The sequence below is a fragment of the Pan paniscus genome, chromosome 3 (assembly GCF_029289425.2).
Source record: "Pan paniscus chromosome 3, NHGRI_mPanPan1-v2.0_pri, whole genome shotgun sequence".
NCBI lineage: Eukaryota > Metazoa > Chordata > Mammalia > Primates > Hominidae > Pan > Pan paniscus.
The window spans coordinates 147,959,666-147,982,000 of NC_073252.2; the positions used below are offsets into that span (position 1 = coordinate 147,959,666).

The 22,335-nt window shown below is 37.7% G+C and overlaps 1 protein-coding gene across 6 annotated transcripts in view; it reads left to right on the forward strand.

Moving 5' to 3' along the window:
- The window catches only part of DCLK2 (doublecortin like kinase 2), a 177,452-nt gene that overhangs the window by 9,483 nt on the left and 145,634 nt on the right, over nucleotides 1-22,335 (forward strand). For all 6 annotated transcript variants that reach the window (XM_063603585.1, XM_003815859.7, XM_008968886.6 and 3 more), the window contains exon 2: nucleotides 14,786-15,120. In XM_063603585.1, coding sequence (XP_063459655.1) covers nucleotides 14,786-15,120 — 335 coding nt within the window. The remainder of the gene's footprint in view (nucleotides 1-14,785; nucleotides 15,121-22,335) is intronic.

Genomic DNA, 22,335 nt, shown 5'->3' on the forward strand with positions numbered 1-22,335 from the left:
TCTGTCTAGATTCTTCTTGGCCTCTGTGAGCAACATTCCTTTCTTCTGGGTGTGGGGCAGGACCCTCTCTGGAATGGGGGTCTTGTGACCTACAGTCAAACCAGGTAGGTCAAATCATTTCTTTATAGCCAGTTTTTACATACAAAGTGAAGGGGAAATTAGAGTAATATTTTTAGATTTTATGGCTGGCTTTGGGGGAAAAGGGTTTGGGTTTCTATGACCTTCCTTGGAAAAGAGGAATTCTAGTTTTTATGGCTAGCTTTGGAGGTGAATGGGACTAACAGCCAGGAGGGCGGCAGAAGATCAGAGAAAAACGTTTGCCTCTGAGGATGCTACTGAGGCCTTCATTTTGGGGTATTGTTTTCTGAGCCCCAACAGATGCAGTTATTTCTCAAAGGCAGTCATTGAGAGTCTCTCCCCTGATGCCCTTGCTCATCATCTTGGTCTCTTTACTTAATAGTATTTTGCCTTATCTGCTGAAGAATCAAGAAAAAAGGGGTTCTAGAAACTTATTACTGGTTATATTGTTGTTCATTAAGCCTGTGTGGGAGAACTTGAGAAATAGTACTGTGTAAACTTGTCTCTTATTAGTTTAGTGATCAAAGCCAGTTTCTGGAAGTTTCTACCTAAATTTTACAATGTATTTAAACATTTAGCAGAGTCCTAGCATGCAGTGGCTGCTTGATAAATGGTGGTGGTCCTCAGCTTTTTTTTTTTCCTATATATATATTTTTTTTCTGCTTATATATGACAGCCTTCAGATTTTTTTCTTTTTTCTTTTTAAATTCTTTTTACATTTTATAACTAGAGACAGAGTCTTTGTTGCCCAGGCTGGCCTCCTGGCCTCTAGCAGTCCTCTCGCCTCAGTCGCCTGATTAGCTGGGATTACAGGTGAAAGCCACCACACCCTTCAGATGTTTTGAGACGATGGTCATGCTTTCCTCTACTACTGGTTGAGTGTCCCTCATCTGAAAATCCAAAATGCTTGAAAATCTGAAACTTTTTGAGTACTAATGTGATACCACAAATGGAAAATTCCATACTTAACCTCATGTGACAGGTTGCAGTCAAAATGCAGGTGCACAACATGTAGTTTATTCAGCCTCCCCAAGGGGAAAAAAAAGATCATTCCAGCCCCTTTCAGCTCTGATAAATATTTTCTGTGCATGCCCAGTTCCCCCACGAAAGCACGCTCACAAGGAGTAATAAAATGGCACATGCGTAGGCCGGCTGCACCAATGGCAGGTTCTCCACAATGCTCTACATGGGGTTAAGACCTATGTACATTACTCACTGTTTTGCTTTGTTTATTCTCTGTTCTGTGGTGTAAAGATACTGTTGAAAACATCAATAATACTTGCATGATACTCGTAGGGTAATGCAGATATTCCAAAATCTGAAAAAAATCTGAAATCTGAAACCTTTCTGGTCCAAGCATTTTGGATAAGGAATACCCAACCTGTATTTCCCCTTCTCTCTCTTCCTCTAAACACCATCACCTCTTTTTTGGATAAACATCTGGTTTCTGAATTCTTTATCACTTGCACTGAAACTTTTGAGTTACCATCATTATCAATCACTTGCTTAAAACTGAGGGCTAAGCTTTCCTCGTACTCACAGCAAGATTAAAATAAAGGCACAATGGAGAAAGGAATGAGAGATTAAGGAGGAGAGTGTTCAGCAAAGGTCTTCAGAAGCTGAGGAAACTTTTGAGGAAAGTTTTACCTCTATTTAAATGCACCAGTTGAAAGACTGACCCTATAGGTACTATGCCCCGTTTATTTACAAATATTAGGTGGCCACGTTTCAGTTTGAAGGTTTCTCTGTCTCAGTATCCTTAAGGTTGCATTGTTTCTCAAACTTTAACAATGGTAGCCATTTAAGATTAAAAACAATATAAAAATCCAACATCCAAATGGCAGAAGCCAAGTATTGCCGTAATTACTTCAATTACTTTAGTTACATTGTCACTTAAATGTTTGTAAATATAAAATTAGGTATGCTTATGTATATAGGTTTTACATAGTGATACAACCCAAACACACTGACAGTGTAAATACCAACAAAAGTGCATTACCAGTAAAAATGCAAAATAGCAATATAAAGCTAGAGATACTCTGCTCAAACTAAATTGGTGTTCCCAGTGTGACCGTGGCACTGAGTGCTGAGTTAGGTATGCTGTATGTCAGAATGCCGTGTAATGAGTCAGTTTTGCACAGCTAATGAGTATTCCTGTAGAGCAAAATTATGTCCTCTCGCCTTAACTTGCTGTGAACATGTCTTTTATACGTATGAAGTCCACTTCCCTTTTTCCTTGTTAATTCCTGGCATAGTTAGAGTAATTGAAGCCAAAAGACTGTTAACTTAGAAGTAGTTGTTCAGATGTTCCAGAATAGGATTACATAAACATTTTAAGTTTTATCATCAAAATAAACGCCCTATGGGCTGGGCACGGTGGCTCATGCCTGTAATCCCAGCACTTTGGGAGGCCGAGGCAGGCGGATCACCTGAGGTTGAGAGTTTGAGACCAGCCTGACCAACATGGAGAAACCCCGTCTCTACTAAAAATACAAAAATTAGCTGAGCGTGGTGGCGCACGCCTGTAATCCCAGCTACTCAGGAGGCTGAGGCAGGAGAATCTCTTGAACCTGGGAGGCAGAGGTTGTGGTGATCCAAGATCACGCCATTACACTCCACTCCAGCCTGGGCAACAAGAGCAAAACTCCATCTCAAAATAATGATGAAAACAAAACAAAACAAAACAACAACAAAGAAAACGCACAATGAAAATTCCCATAGTGAGCTCCTGTAGATTTTGGGATATGCTTGGCCCCATGTATGAGGAGCAAAAAAACCAGATCACAGATCTGATCTGCTGGTTCCATCCTACCCAGGAGATTAGATACGATTTCTTCCTCAGTGGGTAAGCTACAAAGCTTTTTGGTTACTGGGTGGGTTTTCGTTTTTACGTTTAGCTAATTTATTTGGCCTTAAGTTAAACTCCTCCCAGATTTCAATGCTAAAACATGGATTTGTGGACATACCTATTTCTTCATAGATATTCATAGGGTCAAAGTAGATTTTGTACCCCCTTCTCGGTAGAAGGTATCACAGACCATACAACTGGATGTGACTTTAGGAGATGATTTGGTTCAGTCACTTGCCTGCAGGTGTATTGAAAAAGTACTGGTCTTTGAGGTGATCTTATTTTGTGTCCCCAGCCCCGCTCTGCAGAACTAGGTGTTATATTCATTGAGCAAATATGTAAGTAATGGTTCAGAGACAAGGCAAATGAGTATGGAGTGGGAACAGCATCTGGGCCAGAGCAGTGCACTTTGTGTTAGTCTGCTAATTCCTTTAAGTTTACATCTGTGCGGTTTGGCCAGGAAACTCAATTAAGTTGTTTGCCATGACGGAATAATAAATCAGTCTTACTTTTTCTTACTCTGTATTTTTTCTTAGCCAGCTGGATGTGGGAACTCATCTGTGATGTATTTAAAATGGACCTTAAAATTATAATCCACCCGGTCTCACACAAATGCTGCGCTTGATGAAGGGTATCGAATCATCTTGTAGAGGCAAATATGCTCAAATATCTTTTCCTTGGTTACATTCTTTTGGAAGCAATGTTTTTCTTAATTTCCGAAGTTAGGAAAAATTCTAGGTTCCTAAGATTTTACTGATGTTAGACCTGAAGTGTCTTTCCTTTTCTTTCCTTTTTGTCTTCCTTTTTCTGTGTTACCATATTTAAGTATGTGTGTGTATCCTTTTCTCTAAGTTTGAAGAGTCCTTGCACTTTAGATTTGTAAATAAGTTTTCCTTTTTATCATTAAGTTCAGTGGTTGCTTCTACTCATAGAGTTAGGCATAGTCTCAGTGTCCAAATTTTATACAACTCAATATCTGCCACAAATGTCAAGACAATTTGTAATTACAAACTAGTTAGTTGTGTTAGGCAGTTACTGGACATACTTTAACAGAGGTATATGAGAGACTTTATAGTAACTGATAGAAAAGTAGCCTAAAACTGCTATTGTTAAAATTTCCACCTACATAAGATTCCATGTAGTTCTTTGTCCTAAAAGGAACATTTATGTGTGTGTGTGTGTTTGTGTTAGGAACACTTAACATGAGATCTGCCCTTTCAAATTTAAGTGCAACGTATGGTAGTATTAACTAATAGGCACAGTGTTGTACAGCCGATCTCCAGAACTTTCTCATCTTCATAACTGGAACTTCATACTCATTGAGCAGCAGCCTCCCATTTTCTCTTCCCCTCACCCCCTGGCAAACACTATTCTAGTCTCTGTTTTTATGAATTTGACTTTTTAGATACCCTGTGTAAGTGAAGCCATGCTACATTTGTTCTTCTGTGGCTTATTTCATTTAACATAATGTCCCTCAGGTTTGTCCATGTTGTTGCATATGGCAGAATTTGCTTCATTTTTAAAGACTGAATAATATCTCATTGTATGTATATACCACATTTTCCTTATCAGTTCATCCATCACTGGGCATTCAGGTTGTTTTCATATCTTAGCTATTGTGAATTATGGTGTAATGAGCATCAGAGTGCCAATATCTTTTTGGGATGCTTATATCAATTCTTCTGGATATATACCCCAAAGTACAATTGCTAGATCATATGAAAGTTTTATTTTTAATTTTTTGAGGAACTTTCACACTGTTTCCATAGCAGCCATTACCTTTTACATTCCCACCAACAGTGTACTAGAGTTCCAATATCTCTACATCTTCTCTAATACCTTTTTTAAAAAAACCCATTCATCCTAACAGGAGTGAGGTGACATCTATTGTGGTTTTGATGTGCATTTCCATGATAATTATTGATGTTGAGCATATTTTCATATACTTGGCCATTTGTATGTCTTTTTTGAAATGTCTATTCAGATCCTTTCTCTTTTTAAAAATCTGTCTGTTTTGGGGTTTTTGTACTATTTCTTATACTTTTTGAATATTAAAGGATAAAGATCACACAATCTTAATAGATGCAGAATGCAGAAAAAGCGTTTGATAAAATTCAACATGTTTTCATGATGAAAACACTCAATAAACTAAGTATAGAAGGAATTTACCTCAAAATAATAAAGACCATATATGAAAAGCCCACAGCCAATATCGTAGTTAACAGTAGAAAAGCTTTTCTCTAAGATCAAGAACAAGGCAAGGATGCCCACTCTTGCCACTTCATTCAACCTAGTACCGGAAGTCTTAGCAAGAACAACTTGGCAAGAAAAAGAAATAAAAGGTATCTAAATCAGAAGGGAAGAAGCACAATTATCTGTTTGCAGAAGACATGATCTTATATGTAGAAAACTCTGAGGACCACACAAAAATTGTTAAACGAATACATTCAGTAAACCTTTAGGATACAAAATCAGCATACACAAATCAGTTGTGTTTGTATACACTAATAACAAACTAATAAGGAAATTAAGAAAATTTCATGTATGATAGCATTACAAAATTAAATACTCAGGAAAATTAAGGAGGTGAAAGCTCTTACACTGGAAACTATAAAACATTGAAGGAAGTTAAAGAATACACAAATACATGGATAGACATCCTGTGTTCATGAATTGGAAGATTTAATATTGTTAAAATTCCCACATTTCCCAAAGTGATTTACAGATTCAATGCAATTATAAAAATCCCAATGACATATTTATTTATTGAGACAGAGTCTTGCCCTGTTGCCCCATGTTGGAGTGCAGTGGTGCCATCTTGGCTTACTGCAACCTCCACCTCCTGTGTTTAAGCTATTCTCGTGCCTCAGTCTCACGAGTAGCTGGAATTACAGGCTTGTGCCACCATACCTGGCTAATTTTTGTATTTTTAGTAGAGACAGAGTTTTGCCATGTTGGCCAGGCTAGTCTCGAAATCTTGGCCACAAGCAATCCACCCACCTTGGCCTCCCAAAGTGCTGGGATTACAGGCATAAACCATGCCCAGCCTCAATGACATTTTTTACAGAAATAGAAAAACAACCTAAGATTCATGCAGAACCACAAAATATCCAAATAGCCAAATCAATCTTGAGAAAAAAGAACAAAACTAAAGGCATTACATTTCCTGATTCCAAAATATATTACAAAGACACAGTAATTAAAACATTATGATACTATCATAAAAACAGACACATGGAACAATGTAACAGAACCGAGAGCTTAGAAATAAACTCAAATATGTATGGTCAGCTCTATCTTCAACAGGGTTGCCAAGAATACACAATGGGGAAAGGATAGATTCTTCAACAAATGGTGTTGGGAAAACTGGATATCCACATGCATAAGAATGAAACTGAAACCTGGAACCTTATACATAAAAACCAACTCAAAATAATTTAAAAATTTAAATATAAGATCTCAAACTCCTAGAAGGAAAACATAAGGGAAAAGTTTCATGACATTAGTCTTGGCAATGATTTCTCAAGTATCACACCAAAAGTACCAGCAACAAATGTAAAAATAGACAAGTGGGACTACATCAAACTAAAAAGCTTCTACACAGCAAAAGAAACAAATCAACAGAGTGAAAAGGCAACCTACAGAATGAGAGAAAATGTTTGCAGATAACATGTCTGACAAGGGGTTAATATCTAACAGTGGAGATTTTAAATGTAGAGCGATTACTGTGCTTCAGCTGTTTAAAAAAGAGTATGTAAATACATATTCCATTGATTAAAAGGCATATCACATTCATTAGACTACAAAGTGCGCTTGTACTCTTGGGACTCTTGGTGTTTTAATGGTCTGAAATGGAAAAGATACTGGTAGGTACTTGGTGTCTTCATCTCCTGCTAGTGCCCCTAGATACCTTCAGTTGACTTTTGATGGACTGGCATGACCTACGAGTGTCTCAGACCATGCATGAGGCCCTTCAGGAGCCTGACCCTGAGCCTCCCAAAGTCATTCTAAGTAAACAGTAACACTATGTACTTATTTTGCCTGGATGCGATGCAAATGCAAACCATGAAATGTGTAAGTCTGTTTTGGAAATATGCATTTTCTTCATTACTTTGACAAACATGTTTTAAGTGCCTGTTGTATTCCAGGTCCTGTACTAGGTGTTGGTAATATGAAGAAGGTACAGTCAGTTTTTTGAGGGAGCTTCTAGTCTAGGCAGTGGCTTGTAACCAGGGACTGTTTTTAGAGTCATTTGTGAAATCAAAACACCTTACCCACATGTTCAGTTCACTCTCACTTTCCAGTGATTGGCTTAGTTGAACTGGGGTGAGGCTTGGGTGTCTGTACTTATGCAACAAAATCACCTGATTTTTAAAGAAATTCTCCACTAAGAACCACTAGCAGAAACAAATAATAAATTGTGATTATGAGAAATTAATATGTTGTAAGCTCAGTACAAAAAGAGTGAGGAGTGACATAATTTTTATTTTTCAACTATAATATACTTATAGAAAGTTCATAAAACACACACAGCCAGAATTATGAAGTGAACCTCTTTGTGACTACTAGTCATGTCAAGAAATAGAATATTGCCGGCATCTGAGAAGCTCTCCCTGTGTCCCTTTCCATTTACAAGTCTTCTCTCTCCCATGGCAACAACAGCCTGGCTCTTGCTTTTCTTCATGGTTTTACCGCCTATGAAGGCATCCCTAATCGATATAGTTTACTTTTTCCGTTTCAAACTCTGTATGAATTAAATCATAGCACACATATTCTTTTGTCATCTTTTGCTCACCATTGTTTATAAAACTCATCCAAGTTGTTGCATATAGCTCTCATTTGTTCATTTTCATTAGTATGTAGTAGTTCATTAGTGACCTCACCACAATCTGTGTACCCATTCTCTTGTTGGACATGTGGGCCGACTCTCATCTTTGGCTATTGAGCAATGCTCCTATGAACATGTGTGTGTATATAGAATGTCTATGTGAATGAGTTTCTCCAGGCTGTTTTCCTAGAGTGTATTTCTGGGTCATTGGATGTGTGTTGTTGACTTAGCACTAGATAATGCCAACCTAAGTGATTGAACCAATCAGTTTTTCCTAAGTGATTTAACCAATTTAAAAGCTTTTCAGTGTATGAAGGTTCCTATTGCTTTACTAAACTCTTTGCCAGAGGTGCTTAATCTTGAAGGGTCAGTGGAAGAGAGACAAGGAGAGAGGAGGAAGGTTATTTCCAGCGTATAAGAAGGAATGAGAATAAAGAGGGTATGAGAAGTTTGAAAGGAAATTGCAAGCATGCTGATATGACACTAATGTAGGAACCTGCAGGGAAGTGGTGGGACATGAGGCTGGAAGTGTGTGATGTGCTGAAGAGTTTGGCCTTTGTTCTAAGGGCAGTAGAGAGACAAGAAAATCAAATATACATTTTTTAAAAACTTGTGACAGCTGTGTGGAGGGTGAGGCCCCAACATGGGGCTCTTTACTACTCTAATCCGGGAAGAAACGAGAGAAGGCAGGGTAGAAGGAGTTGGTTTCTAGTGGGGTTTAGACCAAAGTCAACAGTTCTGCCAATTTTGTTGAATGTGGGGGAAGGGCAGTGAAGAAGGAAGCTTGGTTTTTGCTTAGATGACTGAACAGTGGTTATTCCGTTCAATACTTTGGGGACTTTAGGAAGAGGAGAGTGTGAGATCCGGGTGGCAGTAATGGAGAGTGAAATTCGTTTTAGATGTGTAACATGTGAGATATTCATAGATATCTAGAGAGGGATATTCTGTTAGTGGGTTGAACTCGAGAAAGATCTAGGCCAGAAATGTCGTCGGTGTTTGATTCCTCAGAGTGTAGATGGTGGTTGAAGCCATGGATAAAGATGCAGCTGCCCAGAGAAAGTCTAAGGAGGATGAGGGATGCCTGGGTGGGTGTGGAAAGAGGATCCTGAAAAGCAGACTGAGAAGGAGCAACCTAAGAAATGTGAGGTAAAGGTAAGGGAGATCATAGATGCTAGGGAAAAAAGGATTTGCATGAAGAGGATTAGGACTGGTGTCCAGTGCCCTCAGAAGACACTGAAGACACTGAGTGAAATTAGACAGAAAATGTGCTTTGCATTTGGCAGTTAGGTAAGAAGTACTTGGGGACTGGGGCGAGCCACATTTCAGCTAGCAGAGCCCAGGGAGCACAAGTGATGCTCCAGTGGCTTAAAAGCAAAGAGTGGGCGATGAAGTGGAAAAACAGATGAGGACTGGCAGTGAATGGAAGCCAAAAGCACATTAGGTAGAGTAGAGTGAATGGGGTGGGGCTGGGCGGTTCATGTGTTTAAGGTGGGACACACTTGTGTATAATCCTATAAAGAGGGCTGGAGAGGAGAGAAAGAATGGCCCTGAAACCTCAGCATGGGAGGAGAGAAGGACCCACGTCCTGTTAGAGGGATTTAACTTTGAATAGGAGGAGAGCACTCTGTCACTGAAAGGAAAAGGACGTGCGAAAAATGGGCACAGATGGAAATAAATGTGTAAGAATGAAGGTTTGCAGAGAGTGAGAAATTGGAAATTTCTAGCCTTTTTTTTTTTTTTTTTGAGACAGTCCCACCCACTCTGTCACCCAGGCTGGAGTGCTGTGGTGCTGCAACCTCCGCCTTCTGGGTTCAAGCGATTCTAGTGTTTCAGCCTCCGGTTAGCTGGGATTACAGGCATGCACCACCATTTGTGGCTAATTTTTGTATTTTTTAGTAGAGACAGGGTTTTACTGTGTTGGTGAGGCTGGTCTGGAACCCTTGGCCTGAAATGATCTGCCCACCTTGCCCTCCCAAAGTGCTGGGATTACAGGCATGAGCCACCGTGCCTGGCTGGAATTACCTAGCTTTTAATGACCTCTTTCTTCTTGAATAAGAGGCAGTTCATTTGGTTAAGTAAGGATGAAAGTTAACGGCCTTCTAAACATATACCCAACCAAGTTGTATTACATAATTGTAAACACTGAGTCAACCTGCTATATATGCAGTAATGCAAAGTGTCTTTGAATGGACATCAAAGGTAAAAAGCCATAGCTGTGCCTCTGGAAAGAGTCTTATAGGATATTGAAGGAATGCTTTCTGTTCCATTACCATGCCTGAAAACAGTTAAGTTTTATAACCACCTTACGCTTCTGTTTTTCCTCTTTCTATACAGAGACCAAAACCCTCTTTGTATATAGTACTCATATGATCAGGATTTGCAAAATGATTTCCCCTAAATTTTTTACAGTTTTATGGCCAAAGAACTTGAAAGAGAGAGAAGGCAGGGAAAGGAGAATGAATATGGATATATGTATCTAAATTCCCTTTAGCCAAAGACCACTGGGCACACACATGTAGTTGAACAAGTTGGGTTTATTACTTGTTCCAATGAAGAAGAACACACCTTATAAGATACCATGTGGTGTCTTAGTAAGAGGGTGTTAGAACCTATCATAGCATTTGGGCTCTGGCTGAGTAATATTAGGAAGGATCTAAGGAAACGGGGGCTCACTCTGTCTTGGGTGCTGTCAGAAGGCAGGACAATCCTATAATTGGATATCTCTATAAATCTTAGTTATAGGGAGGGCAGACTAGATTGAGGAAAAAACTACGGTGGTAAAGAAATGGCAGTCACTCACTTAGTGGAAGAGGGGGATGTTTGGTATTGTGGATTGCACAGTGACCTTGTTTTTGTGTCACTTTATCATAAAGTCTTAGAGTGACTTCGTATGATATAGTCTGTGAGATTATGTCTAACAGAAGAACAAAATGGCTTGACTGTGAGTGACAGACCAGCTTGTAATAACATTGAAGTCTAGCTATAAGTCAGCTCAGTTCTGGGACTGCTTTATCTACTTATGAAAAAAATACATATGCGTGGTCCTAGTTGAACTCTAATTTTTGTTAATTTTTTATTTCAATAGCTTTTGGGGTACGAGTGGTTTATGGTTACATGGGTGAATTGTCTAGTGGTGAAGTCTGAGATTTTAGTGCACCTGTCACTTTGTTTTGGTGAGGGCAGTTTTAACATACGTTGGCAAGAGTTTAACAAAGTCTCTCATACTGTGGGGTTTTTTCTTTTTCTTTTTTTTTTTTTTTTTTTTTTGACAGAGTCTCATTCTTGTCACCCAGGCTGGAGTGCAGTGGCACGGTCTTGGCTAACTGCAATCTCTGCCTCCTGGGTTCAAGTGATTTTCCTGCCTCAGCCTACTGAGTAGCTGGGATTACAGGCGCCCGCCACCACACCTGGCTAATTTTTATGTTTTTAGCAGAGACGGAGTTTCACCGTGTTGGCCAGGCTGTCTCAAACTCCTGACCTCAGGTGAGCCACCTCCCTCGGCTCCCCAAAGTGCTGGGATTACAGGCATGAGCCACCGTGCCTGGCCTCTCACACTGTTATTTTTATATTGGTACATTAAGATTTAATACTGTAGGATGCAGGATGTACTTTTTCAGCTATGTCCTTGTGAGAATGGAAGAAATGGGAGACCTACAAGTTGGCAAGGGAGTCACGAATCTTAAACAAGAATCCCTAAAGTACCAAGAATCTGTGTAGGGGGAGGCTGATCACTTCTAATCAATCTTGCAGGTGCATAGTATCTAACCAAGAATGATTATTGATTTCTTTTTAATAGAGACATGGTCTCTCTGTGTTGCCCAGGCTGAGCTTGAACTCCTGGGCACAAGGGATCCTCCCTCTTTGGCCTCCCAAAGTGCTGGGATTACAGGCATGGGCCGTTGCACTCAATCTGATGGATTAACATCGAGAGTTGTAACTAACTGCCCAGGGAACCAACATCTTAAGTTCTTTTGTCAGCATATTCTCTCCTTGTAGGCAAATCTATATAAGAGACAAAATTACAATCTGCAGATTGTTTGATTTGGATGGGGACATTATAAGACAAGCTAGCTTGGGTACCTTGATGGCTGTTGTCGTCAAGGTATATGACATCTATACTTTAGGGGTTTGTGTGGCCAGTACACAGAAACACTAAAACCATGTGCTGAACCTATGTGCTGTAATGTTGAATGCCAAGATTACTAAAGTGGGTTTCATACCGTGTCAGCACCTAACATGAGAGCTTGTGCATAGTAGGCACTCAGTGTACATTGTAATGAGTTGTCTAGGCTTAAAGAAAACAGGGCCATGGGTGCAGAGAAGAGGGTGAGGCTATTGAACTGTTATTTGTGTCTGCCATGGATGTAGAGAGCCCTATCTTGTAGGCATTTGTTAACCTTGTAGGCATTTGCCAGCCTGCCTCAAAACTTTAATACAAGTTTATGATGGAACTAGTCTACAAGTTTGGTTTGTTTGCTTTATGGGGACAGGGTCTTGCTCTGTTGCCCAGACTGAAGTGCAGTGGTGAGATTATATCTCTCTGTAGCCTTGAACTCCTGAGCTCAAGTGATCCTCCTGTCTCAGCCTCCTGAGAAGCTGGGACTACAGATGTGTGCCACCATGTCCTGCTAATTTGTGTATTTTTAGTAGAGACAGGATCTTGCTATGTTGCCCAGACCTGTCTTGAACTCCTGGCCTCAAGCATTCCTCTTGCCTTGGCCTTCCAAAGTGCTGAGATTTACAGGCATGAGGCACCATGCCCAGCCTACAAATTTTTAATGGAAACATTATGAAAGGAAGAAGGGAGAATGGGAAGGAATTAAAATTTATCTGTAATTGCACAAAAGCAAATTAAGGAGCTTCCTTTACCTACTTCATTCTAACATTCTGAACTTGTGTAAGGAAACAAAATGCAGAGAAATTTAGGAAGCATCTCTCCTTGTGGATATGTCAACTGTGTAGAAACAGGTTGACCAAGGAAATCTGAAATATGAAATCTGCTCTTGTTTTGTTTCTTTTTTCATTGTTACTCTTTATGTTTGGACAGGCTTTCCCCCAGCTGACTTACTACTTATGCCTGCCCTTTTTAAAAAAAATTACCTTCTTTTGCTAAGATTCTTTTTTCTCTTCCATCTTATATTTTGAATCGAAAATAGAATTAAAGTTTTATGATAGATAAAAATAGTAAGAGCTTTTTGATGTGAGAGTTACTTTCTCTATAAAGTTAAAGCAAAATTCTGTTTTGCCCATTAATGCATATGTGTGGTTATAGTTATATTTTATTAAATTGATAACTGTTTTTGAAATTATATGACATTTTCCCAGATGATCATACTGTGAAAAATGATTTAGATAAGCCTACAGAGATGAAAAATCTCTAAACAGTGGTGGTTGGGCTAGATTTCACTTTACTGGTGTAGAAATGTTGTTAAAGCCTGTGATTGGTTCCCCAGTTATCTTGGGCAGTGCCCTAATTATACCCTTAAATAGAAGACATTGCTTCTCTTTTTAAGCCATTCTTGGGGCCAGGCATGGTGGCTCATGCCTTATAATCCCAGCACTTTGGGAGGTCAAGGTGGGTGACTTGCTTGAACGCAGGAGTTCAAGACCAGCCTGGGCAACATAACAAAAACGCTGTCTCTACTAAAAACACAAAAATTTAGCCAGGCATAGTGGCATGTGCTTGTAATCCCAGCTACTTGGAAGGCTGAGGTGGGAGAATCACTTGAGTCCAGGAGGTTGAGGCTGCAGTGAGCCATGATTGCGCCACTGCAGTTCAGCCTGGGCAACAGAGACCCTGTCTCAAAATAAATAAATTAATTAAATAAAAATAAAATCTTCTTGTATGCCTTATCTGTCACTGAATTATTCATGTGCCTTCGGAGACTCTACAATTCTCCATTAATCAGGATTTCAAGAACATTATGATAATAGTTAAATATAATATGGATATTAATAGGTTTTTCTCAGGAATTCTCTTTCACTATTTGGGTTACTTCTGTTTTAAGTATTTATAATATTTAAGGTTCATGTTAATATTGTTAACGATGAGTGTTTTACTGAATATGTGAAAAAATAATGGATTCTTTTTAGAAAAACCTTAGTATAACCCTCTTATCTTGTATGTCAAAAAGTCAAGAGTATAAAAACCTTGGGTGATTCTGACTTTCCTAAAAGAAAAATTGTGGTATCTCAACATATAATTTTTGGAAATTTTGGAACTTAAAATATCAGTAAACATTGAATTAATGAGCCACTTGCCAAATAATATAGCTCTTATGTTGTACTTAATAAAAATTAAGCAGAAGGTTTCATGAGTAATGAACACATCATTTTAACTACTTCAGGTCCTCTCCTATTTAAGTAGATACAGAAAAGCGTATATTTAAACAATAGTTATTTTAAATTTACATTGTGTAAGAAGAAAAGTAGCTGAGGTATATTTCTTTTAGCTGCCAGAACTCTTCCATAATGTTTGTGGTGCTTCATTAATTTAATAAGTGACCTTGTACCTGAGTATAATTGAGTCAGCTATGTGAAGATGTTGTGATTATTCTTTGATTAGGGCTGAAATCTATAATTGGAAGAAATATATTTGTATTTCTTTATATCAATATGTTGTGATATAATTATTTCTACCAGAATGAGATTTCTAAAACTAATTAGTAAATAGGAGGTTTGGGGAATCAGGAAGTACTTTAGAATTCAACTGGTTCATCCACTTCAGTTTATTGCTAATGATACTGAGGACCAAAATGTGGAGAAATGAATTATCCAAGGTGGCACATTTGGTCAACATATTTGGTCCAGTGCTTCTCACCCCGTAATCCTTGTTATTCTCTCAAAACCAATCTAGACTATTTAAAAGAAAGGGAGGTGAGAGAATGCCAAAGGAAAAGGGTGAACATCCCCTTTTAGTGAACTCACTAAGGTTAAGGGTTCACTTAATGGGTTTCCAGCATCTGTTCTTTAGACCAAATGCTTCTATGATAGAGATAATCATGCTAATAAAATCAAATTTTGCTTTTTAGGTGAGAGTTACGTGTGTGCATCCAATGAACCATTTCGTAAAGTCGATTACACCAAAAATATTAATCCAAACTGGTCTGTGAACATCAAGGGTGGGACATCCCGAGCGCTGGCTGCTGCCTCCTCTGTGAAAAGTGAAGTAAAAGAAAGTAAAGATTTCATCAAACCCAAGTTAGTGACTGTGATTCGAAGTGGAGTGAAGCCTAGAAAAGCCGTGCGGATCCTTCTGAATAAAAAGACTGCTCATTCCTTTGAACAAGTCTTAACAGATATCACCGAAGCCATTAAACTAGACTCAGGAGTCGTCAAGAGGCTCTGCACCCTGGATGGAAAGCAGGTAAGATGCTTCTAGCTCCCAGCTCTCCATCTGACTTTTAAACTCCCTGTGCCATGGTGGCTACATAGTCAACAATAGAAATTTAGTAGTGTGCTAGAAATCCTTCTGGGAGTCATACTTGTGTGTGTGTGTGTGTGTATGTGTGTGTGTATGTATGTAAAATTAACCTTTTTTGTGAAAAATGTAAGCGACTTAAGTACCTCAAAAGTGGTTATAGAGAAGTCTATCATATACTTCTTTTGGTTATTGGAAGGAAAATGTAAATTTCTGAGGGAAAAGTATACGTTGAGACATCCTACGTTAAATGGCATGTCATCTATTTATGAATAACTGTTGATTTGTAAAGTCATTATGGACTTGGGTATCACAGGAGTCAAAATTAAAAGTATTTAACATTCTTAGAAAAACCTTTTCTTCCCCACTTACATATAATAGGGAAAATGTATTTCAAAAGAAAGTACTTTTATAGGAATGTCTGTAAAAGTTTCATAGGGAGCAATGGAGGTAATTAGTGAGCATTTTTGAAAAATGAAAAATTGCACAGGAAAAAGCAATTAAAATTATGTCAACGATGTATCAGGGAACCTAAGGGACAAAAAAAGTTGGCATATTGCAAAACACATGAATAGCCGTTATGTGAGTGTTGAATTTTGCTACAATCAGATTATCATTGCTAAAAACAAGCTTGGCTTCTGAAGTGTATTTTCCCCCAAATTCCATAAAGTTAAATTGTTTATATTTACATTGTATTAAAATTATAGTTTCCAAAATTAAATTTGTTTCTTTGTTCCATTTTGCCTCTTCCCTGTAACATACTTAATTTATTTTGAAGTGTTCTGCTCTTGAAGTGCTGAGAATGAATAATATAAAACATTGAGCAGTGTCTTTGGGAAAAACACAATCAAATTAGTCTCCAATTTTCTAAGACCAGATCTAGTTAGTACAGTGCTTGCTGAAACATTAGCAATTTTTTAAAAATACGTTCTAAAGATTCCAGTAGATTATGGCAAAATTAGAATAACATTTCTAATTAATTAATAAGGTATATAGTACCTCATAGCCGCCTGCCCCCAAATATGTGTGAATGATGATAGACACTTCATATAATTTAGTTAATAGCACAGCACAACACAAAACACCTTAAGATTTACTCTGCAAGTAAGGAAAAATAAATTAGGCTACAGGAAAAAGGTATTTGATAAATCAAATAGTTGATTCTTGATGGGCACAGGGAAGACACATATAGAGACAAAAATTTAAGATACCTAACCAAAGAAAAAAATCTAAACTCACCAATTTAGGGGAAAAAGGCATATAAACAGTAAATACAGATGTGATTTGAAAAATTAGAGCTCAAGTTTGGAAATCCCCAAATGAATGACATTCAGGGAAAATATAGGTGAAATAAAAGAAGTTGTAGTCAGGTGTGGTGGTGCACTCCTATAGTTCCAGCTACTTGGGAGGCTGAAGTGGGAGGATCCTTTGAACCCAGGAGTTTCGGGCTGCAGTGAGCTATGATTGTGCCACTGCACTCCAACCTGGGTGCTGGTGACAAAAAAGACCACATCTCCTAAAAAAAAAAAAAAAAAAATCGAGCATCTAATTCAAATATCTAATTGAAATAGTAACCATTGAAATTTAAATAGTTATCAAAAAAATTATCCTTAAAAAGGTTCCAGACTATAGATGTAAAAATGTTAACTAAAGCACATGCAACTAAAAATCAACATTTCAAAACAATACAGTGTGATGAATAGGACTTATGCTGGTATTTAAAGGATGGCTTACTATCGAGAAACTTCTTTATTCATGAGATCTATAGGATAAAGCATAATAGCACATATTCATAATCCCAAACAGATGTTGCAAAGGCCTTTGATAAAATACTCTATATTCAGTTAAATATTTAGTAATAAAAATGGGTGATTTTTAAAAATTACACTACAAAAAAAATTTCTATCTGAAACAACAAGCCAATGTATTACAAAGTAAATAAACACTGGAAGTATTTCTATGACAGGTCCAAGATAAGGATGCCTGATGGCGCCAGTATTCAACATTCTTCTATACATTCTTTCTGATTTTTATTTATATTTTACTAGAATTTCAGTAAGAATCTAAATGAGACTTTTTAGGAGGGGTAGATGGGGAACCTAACAAAATGATTTTTGAATTTAATCTGGAAAAATAGGAAAATTTTGGAAATAATAATTAATGGGCTTTCATGCTACCAGATACTAAATCATCATTCTCATACCACACCAAAAATAAATTCCAGGTGTGTTAGAAATATAGATGTCAAAATGAAACAAAAGGACTAAAAGTATGTCAATAGTTATGTTGAAATGGGAACAGATTTTCTAAGCATAACGTGATGGGAAAATCACAAAGTGTAAGGTTGAATGGACAACATAAAAATGAAAGATTTCTGGATGCCAAGCAAGGGTTTATATGCTTTAATATTGAGTTTAGTAATTTAATATGAAAAAGACAAATGCTACAATGAAAAAGATGAATAAAAGTCTAAACAATTTGAAAAGACAGAATTAGTGAACATTAAAAAATGTTGTTTCACAAAAAGGTGAATTAAAGAAGTGAGATGTTTTAATATTTAAAACTGACAAGCTCTTAAAGAAAATGTTCAATGTTTTTGAATATGCAGTGAATTGGTATTCTCAAATGGTGATGGAAGTGTAAAATTCATAAGCTTTATGAAAAGCATTTTGTTAATATGTATAACTATACAGATGTTCTTACTATTTGAACTAGTATATTAACTTTTGGAATTTATCCTAAATGACGTGACATGCAAACATAATTACACATAAAAATTTCATCGTAGCATAAAAGCAAAAAATTGAAAGTAGAAAATAGTTGTTATATTACCATGGAATTCATATGTACTGGCCATTGAAAATTATGTTTGGAGTAATATTTAAAGACATGAGAAAATGTTAAATGGAAAAAGCAAGAAACAAATTCCATGTAATATGTTTTCAATTCTTTGTACAGTTAAAGAAAAGTGGCAGCAGAAGTATTTTTTAAAGCTAATTCAGAAGGAAACAAGATTATACTTGCCATCAGAAATTGAATATTTGCTGTTCTGATATCCACTACTACTTCCTCATATCTGCTCAAAAACAAAAACTCAAGCACTGAGAAAGAAAAGACTGATCTCAGATTTTAGAAATTCATACACATTATGAGTTAATTATTTTTTCATGTGCCAAAAAAAGATCTTTTAAGACTTTCAAGTAAAATATTTCTTTGGAAAAATTAGATTTAATTTTTGATAAACACAACATTGGATATTGCATTTTCAGCGAACCGGGTATTCTTAAAAGCTATAGTTTTCTTGGTGCTGAGTCCATGTTGTACTATATAGGTGAACTCGCTAATCTTCAAAACTTCAAGTCTGTTTTTGGTTGATATAAGTATAAAGATACTATGAAATCTGCAAACCTTTAAATGAGCAGTGCTCATTTTGATCTTTTTTTAATAAAAAAATTTCTATGGGTATGCATGCTTGATCTTGGCCAAAAGGCCAAGAAGCAATTCTACATGTATGTAAAACTATCAGCATTCTGAGAATTCTCAAGGAAAGGACACCTTTCCTTAGATGAAGAGAAAGGAATGAGAAAGGAACTAAGATCCGTTGATAAGTTGTCTGTGTACAAAATTGTAAACTGTCTGCCTAAATTTTATTTTTTCCTGGTTGCTTCCTACCCAGATTGGTTGTTTTCATTTAAAATTTTCCTGATCATCAACACAAGGATAGAAATTAAATAACTTTTAGGCAATTCACCATGAACAGTCACTGACTGCATCATGACACCTGTGTGAAAGTTTTAAGGGGCTGGTTATCCTTTGAGTTTGAACATGTTTCTGATTGAAGACATGATGGTGTGTCATGTGCCAGTAGCATTTATGGGGCTAAAACAGTGTCCCTTGAATCTTTTCTTCCTTCAAAATGGGTGAACACATCTTGCTACTAGCAATGACTCCATTTACAAGGTCTGACTTCGTTATTAAAACTAACTAAATTTTATGTCTGTTTATAAAATCACTTCAAATAAAATCATATTTAGGATTTTGTCTGTATTAATTCTTGGGTTTTCTTTAGTGTAGAGCAGTGATTCTCAACCAGGGACAGTTTTGTCCCTAGGGCATGTATGGCACTGTCTGAAGTCATTTTTTGATTGTTGAAGCTGGGGTTGGGGATTCCACTGGCATCTGGTGGGTAGAAGCTGGGCATGGTGCCCATCATCCTACAACGTGCAGGACAGCCACGACATCATCCTTTCTTGTCCAAGATATTAACAGTGCTGAGATTCAGAAATCCTGGTGTAGAGTAAGTGAGCTGATTCAAAAGAAAGTGCTGCTTGTTTGAATAAATATTAACTGTGTTATTAGGCCATATGCTAAGCTTTATTTCAGAATTTATAGAAGTCCTGATAGTCTCTCTGTCTATTTCTTATCTATTTATGTGACTGATGCAAGATTGTTAGAATGTCATGGTTTGTAGGGTTTTTTTGGTTATTTTTATTTTTTTATTTTTTTTGGAGGCAGAATCTCACTCTGTCACCCAGGCTAAAGGGAAATGGCGATCTCGGCTTACTGCAGCTTTGACCTCCTGGGCTCAAGTGATCCTCCCACTTCAAGTTCCTGAGTAGTTGGGACTACAGGCACATGACACCATGCCTGGCTAATTTTTGTATTTTTGTAGAAATTGGGTTTCCCTGTGTTTCCCAGGCTGGTCTTGAACTCCTGGGCTCAAGCGATCCACTTACCTTGGCCTCTCAAAGTACTGGGACAAAGGCATGAGATGCTGCACACCCAGCCAGTTTGTTGTCTTTATTGTCTTGGATTTAAATCTATTTGTCTTCATTGTGTGAGGCTGAGATATGACTGAGTAGTACAGCTTTGCAGGGGATTAGATAAAGACATCCCAAATGGTTTTACTGAGAATTGAGAGTGAAGTGTAAGGTTAGCTGGGCATGGTGATGTTTGCCTGTAGTCCCAGTTACTAGGGAGGCTGAGGCAGGAGGATTACTTGGGCTCAGGAGTTTGAGGCTGCAGTGAGCTATGATCTCACTACTGCATGCCAGCCTTGGGGACAGAGTGAGATCCTGACTCAAAAAATGAATGAATGTGAAGTGTAAGGAATCATTTAATCTCATGAGTTTTCAAGTACTGTACTTAAAAGTGATATCATGGTTACTGATTTTCTAAAAACAAAATATATAACTATGTTGTTTATAGATGTGATGACCAGAAAACATGATCTGTAAAGAGGAGTCATGGTTATTCTCCACTTAAAGTAATTTTATTTTAACTTGTAATTAATTTTGATTAAATGCTTCACTTAAATGTTTTTAAAAATAAAACCTTCTTGGCCGGGCGCAGTGGCTCACGCCTGTAATCCCAGCACTTTGGGATGCTGAGGCGGGTGGATCATGAGGTCAGGAGATTGAGACCATCCTGGCTCAATCTCCTGACCTTTAGTTTTCACTGAAACCGGGTTTTAGTGAAACCCCGTCTCTACTAAAAATACAAAAAAAATTAGCTGGGCGTGGTGGCGGGCGCCTGTAGTCCCAGCTACACGGGAGGCTGAGGCAGGAGAATGGCATGAACCCAGGAGGCTGAGCTTGCAGTGAGCCGAGATCTCGCCACTGCACTCCAGCCTGGGCGACAGAGCAAGACTCTGTCTCAAAAAAATTAAAAAAATAAATAAAATAAAAATAAATAAAACCTTCTTGCACTTTTAAGTTAAAGGGATTGTATAGGAAAACAAATTTACTTTTTAAATTTTTTGAAAGAGTGACATTCTCATAATAAAATACAGCAAGGAGAATTTTTTTTAATGCCTGTATTCTGTTGAGAGATGAAAAGGTCCAAATATAGCTTTTGTCCACATGTGTAAAAAAAAATTCTTGCTTTTAGCTTTCCCAGAAACAGCAGAGTTTTAACATAAAAGAAACATATTTTGTGGAATTTTGGAACAAGTTGATTCTTGTCATGGGCAGAGGCAAAACAGACCCAGAAATTGCTTGCAGTTGATGCTTTAGGGGTAAAACACTTCCAGACTTTGGGACCACTGCCAGCCTTAGGATGCTCACATGCAGCGGGTCCTCTTTGGGGAACATGGCAACTCCTTGGAGTGCCTGCTCTTATCAGTCACATTAGAGTTTATGAAGGTTCCCATCTTCACTTTTTAAAAAGTTTAGCTATTTCATAGCTACCATAACATAAATAATATTTATTTTGTACTTTACCTTTCTGGAATCACATTTTCTAGTGAAGATTCATTTGTTTTGAATCACCTAACCATATTTAGATAAAGCAATCTCTTCTCAAAAATTGCTACATAAAAGTCAAATTGTTGATAAGTATTCATAAACATTTTCTACAATTTATTTAACCTTGTTTTAATTTTTCCTTAAAGTAGGTAAGGACAGAATTTGGTTTTAATTCTCACCCTGCTCCCAATGCATGCATTTCCCTTTTTTTTTTTCTTCTGTGAGACGGAGTCTGGCTCTGTCGCCAGGCTGGAGTGCAGTGGCATGATCTCGGCTCACTGCAGTCTCTGCCTCCCTGGTTCAAGCGATTCTCCTGCCTCAGCCTCCCGAGTAGCTGAGATTACAGGCACGTGCAACCACACCCAGCTAATTTTTTTGTGTGTTTTTTGTAGAGACAGGGTTTCACCATGTTGGCCAGGAGAGCCTCGATCTCCTGACATCGTGTTCCGCCCGCCTCGGCCTCCCAAAGTGCTGGGATTACAGGCGTGAGCCACCATGCCCGGCTGCATTTCCTTTTGTAGATGATAGAAATCTAGACAACTGAGTTTTGTCTTACTAAATACATTCGCACTTGCATAATGTGGGTAGCCCTGGTCTGCCTCAAGCAATGGAAAATTTATCCCAACCAAGAATCAACAGACTAAGAGCAACTAGTAGGATATTTCTGTTCAGCAGGAAATACAAGTATAGAAAGGGAGGAAAAATGTTATTTTGTTCTTTGATTCCTGATCTAAGGTGACTTACCTTAAATTAAAACAAAAGGTGGAGGGAGGTAGGGCTTAAATCTTCGCTTTTGATGAACCCCTTTTTAAAGGGTAATCTGAAAAGTGTGAAGAAAGAAGGAAATGTTTAGATATCCCTCTTCTTTTTAAGCTTGCATTTTGATATCCATTGTAAAGCAATTTCCTTTGACCTT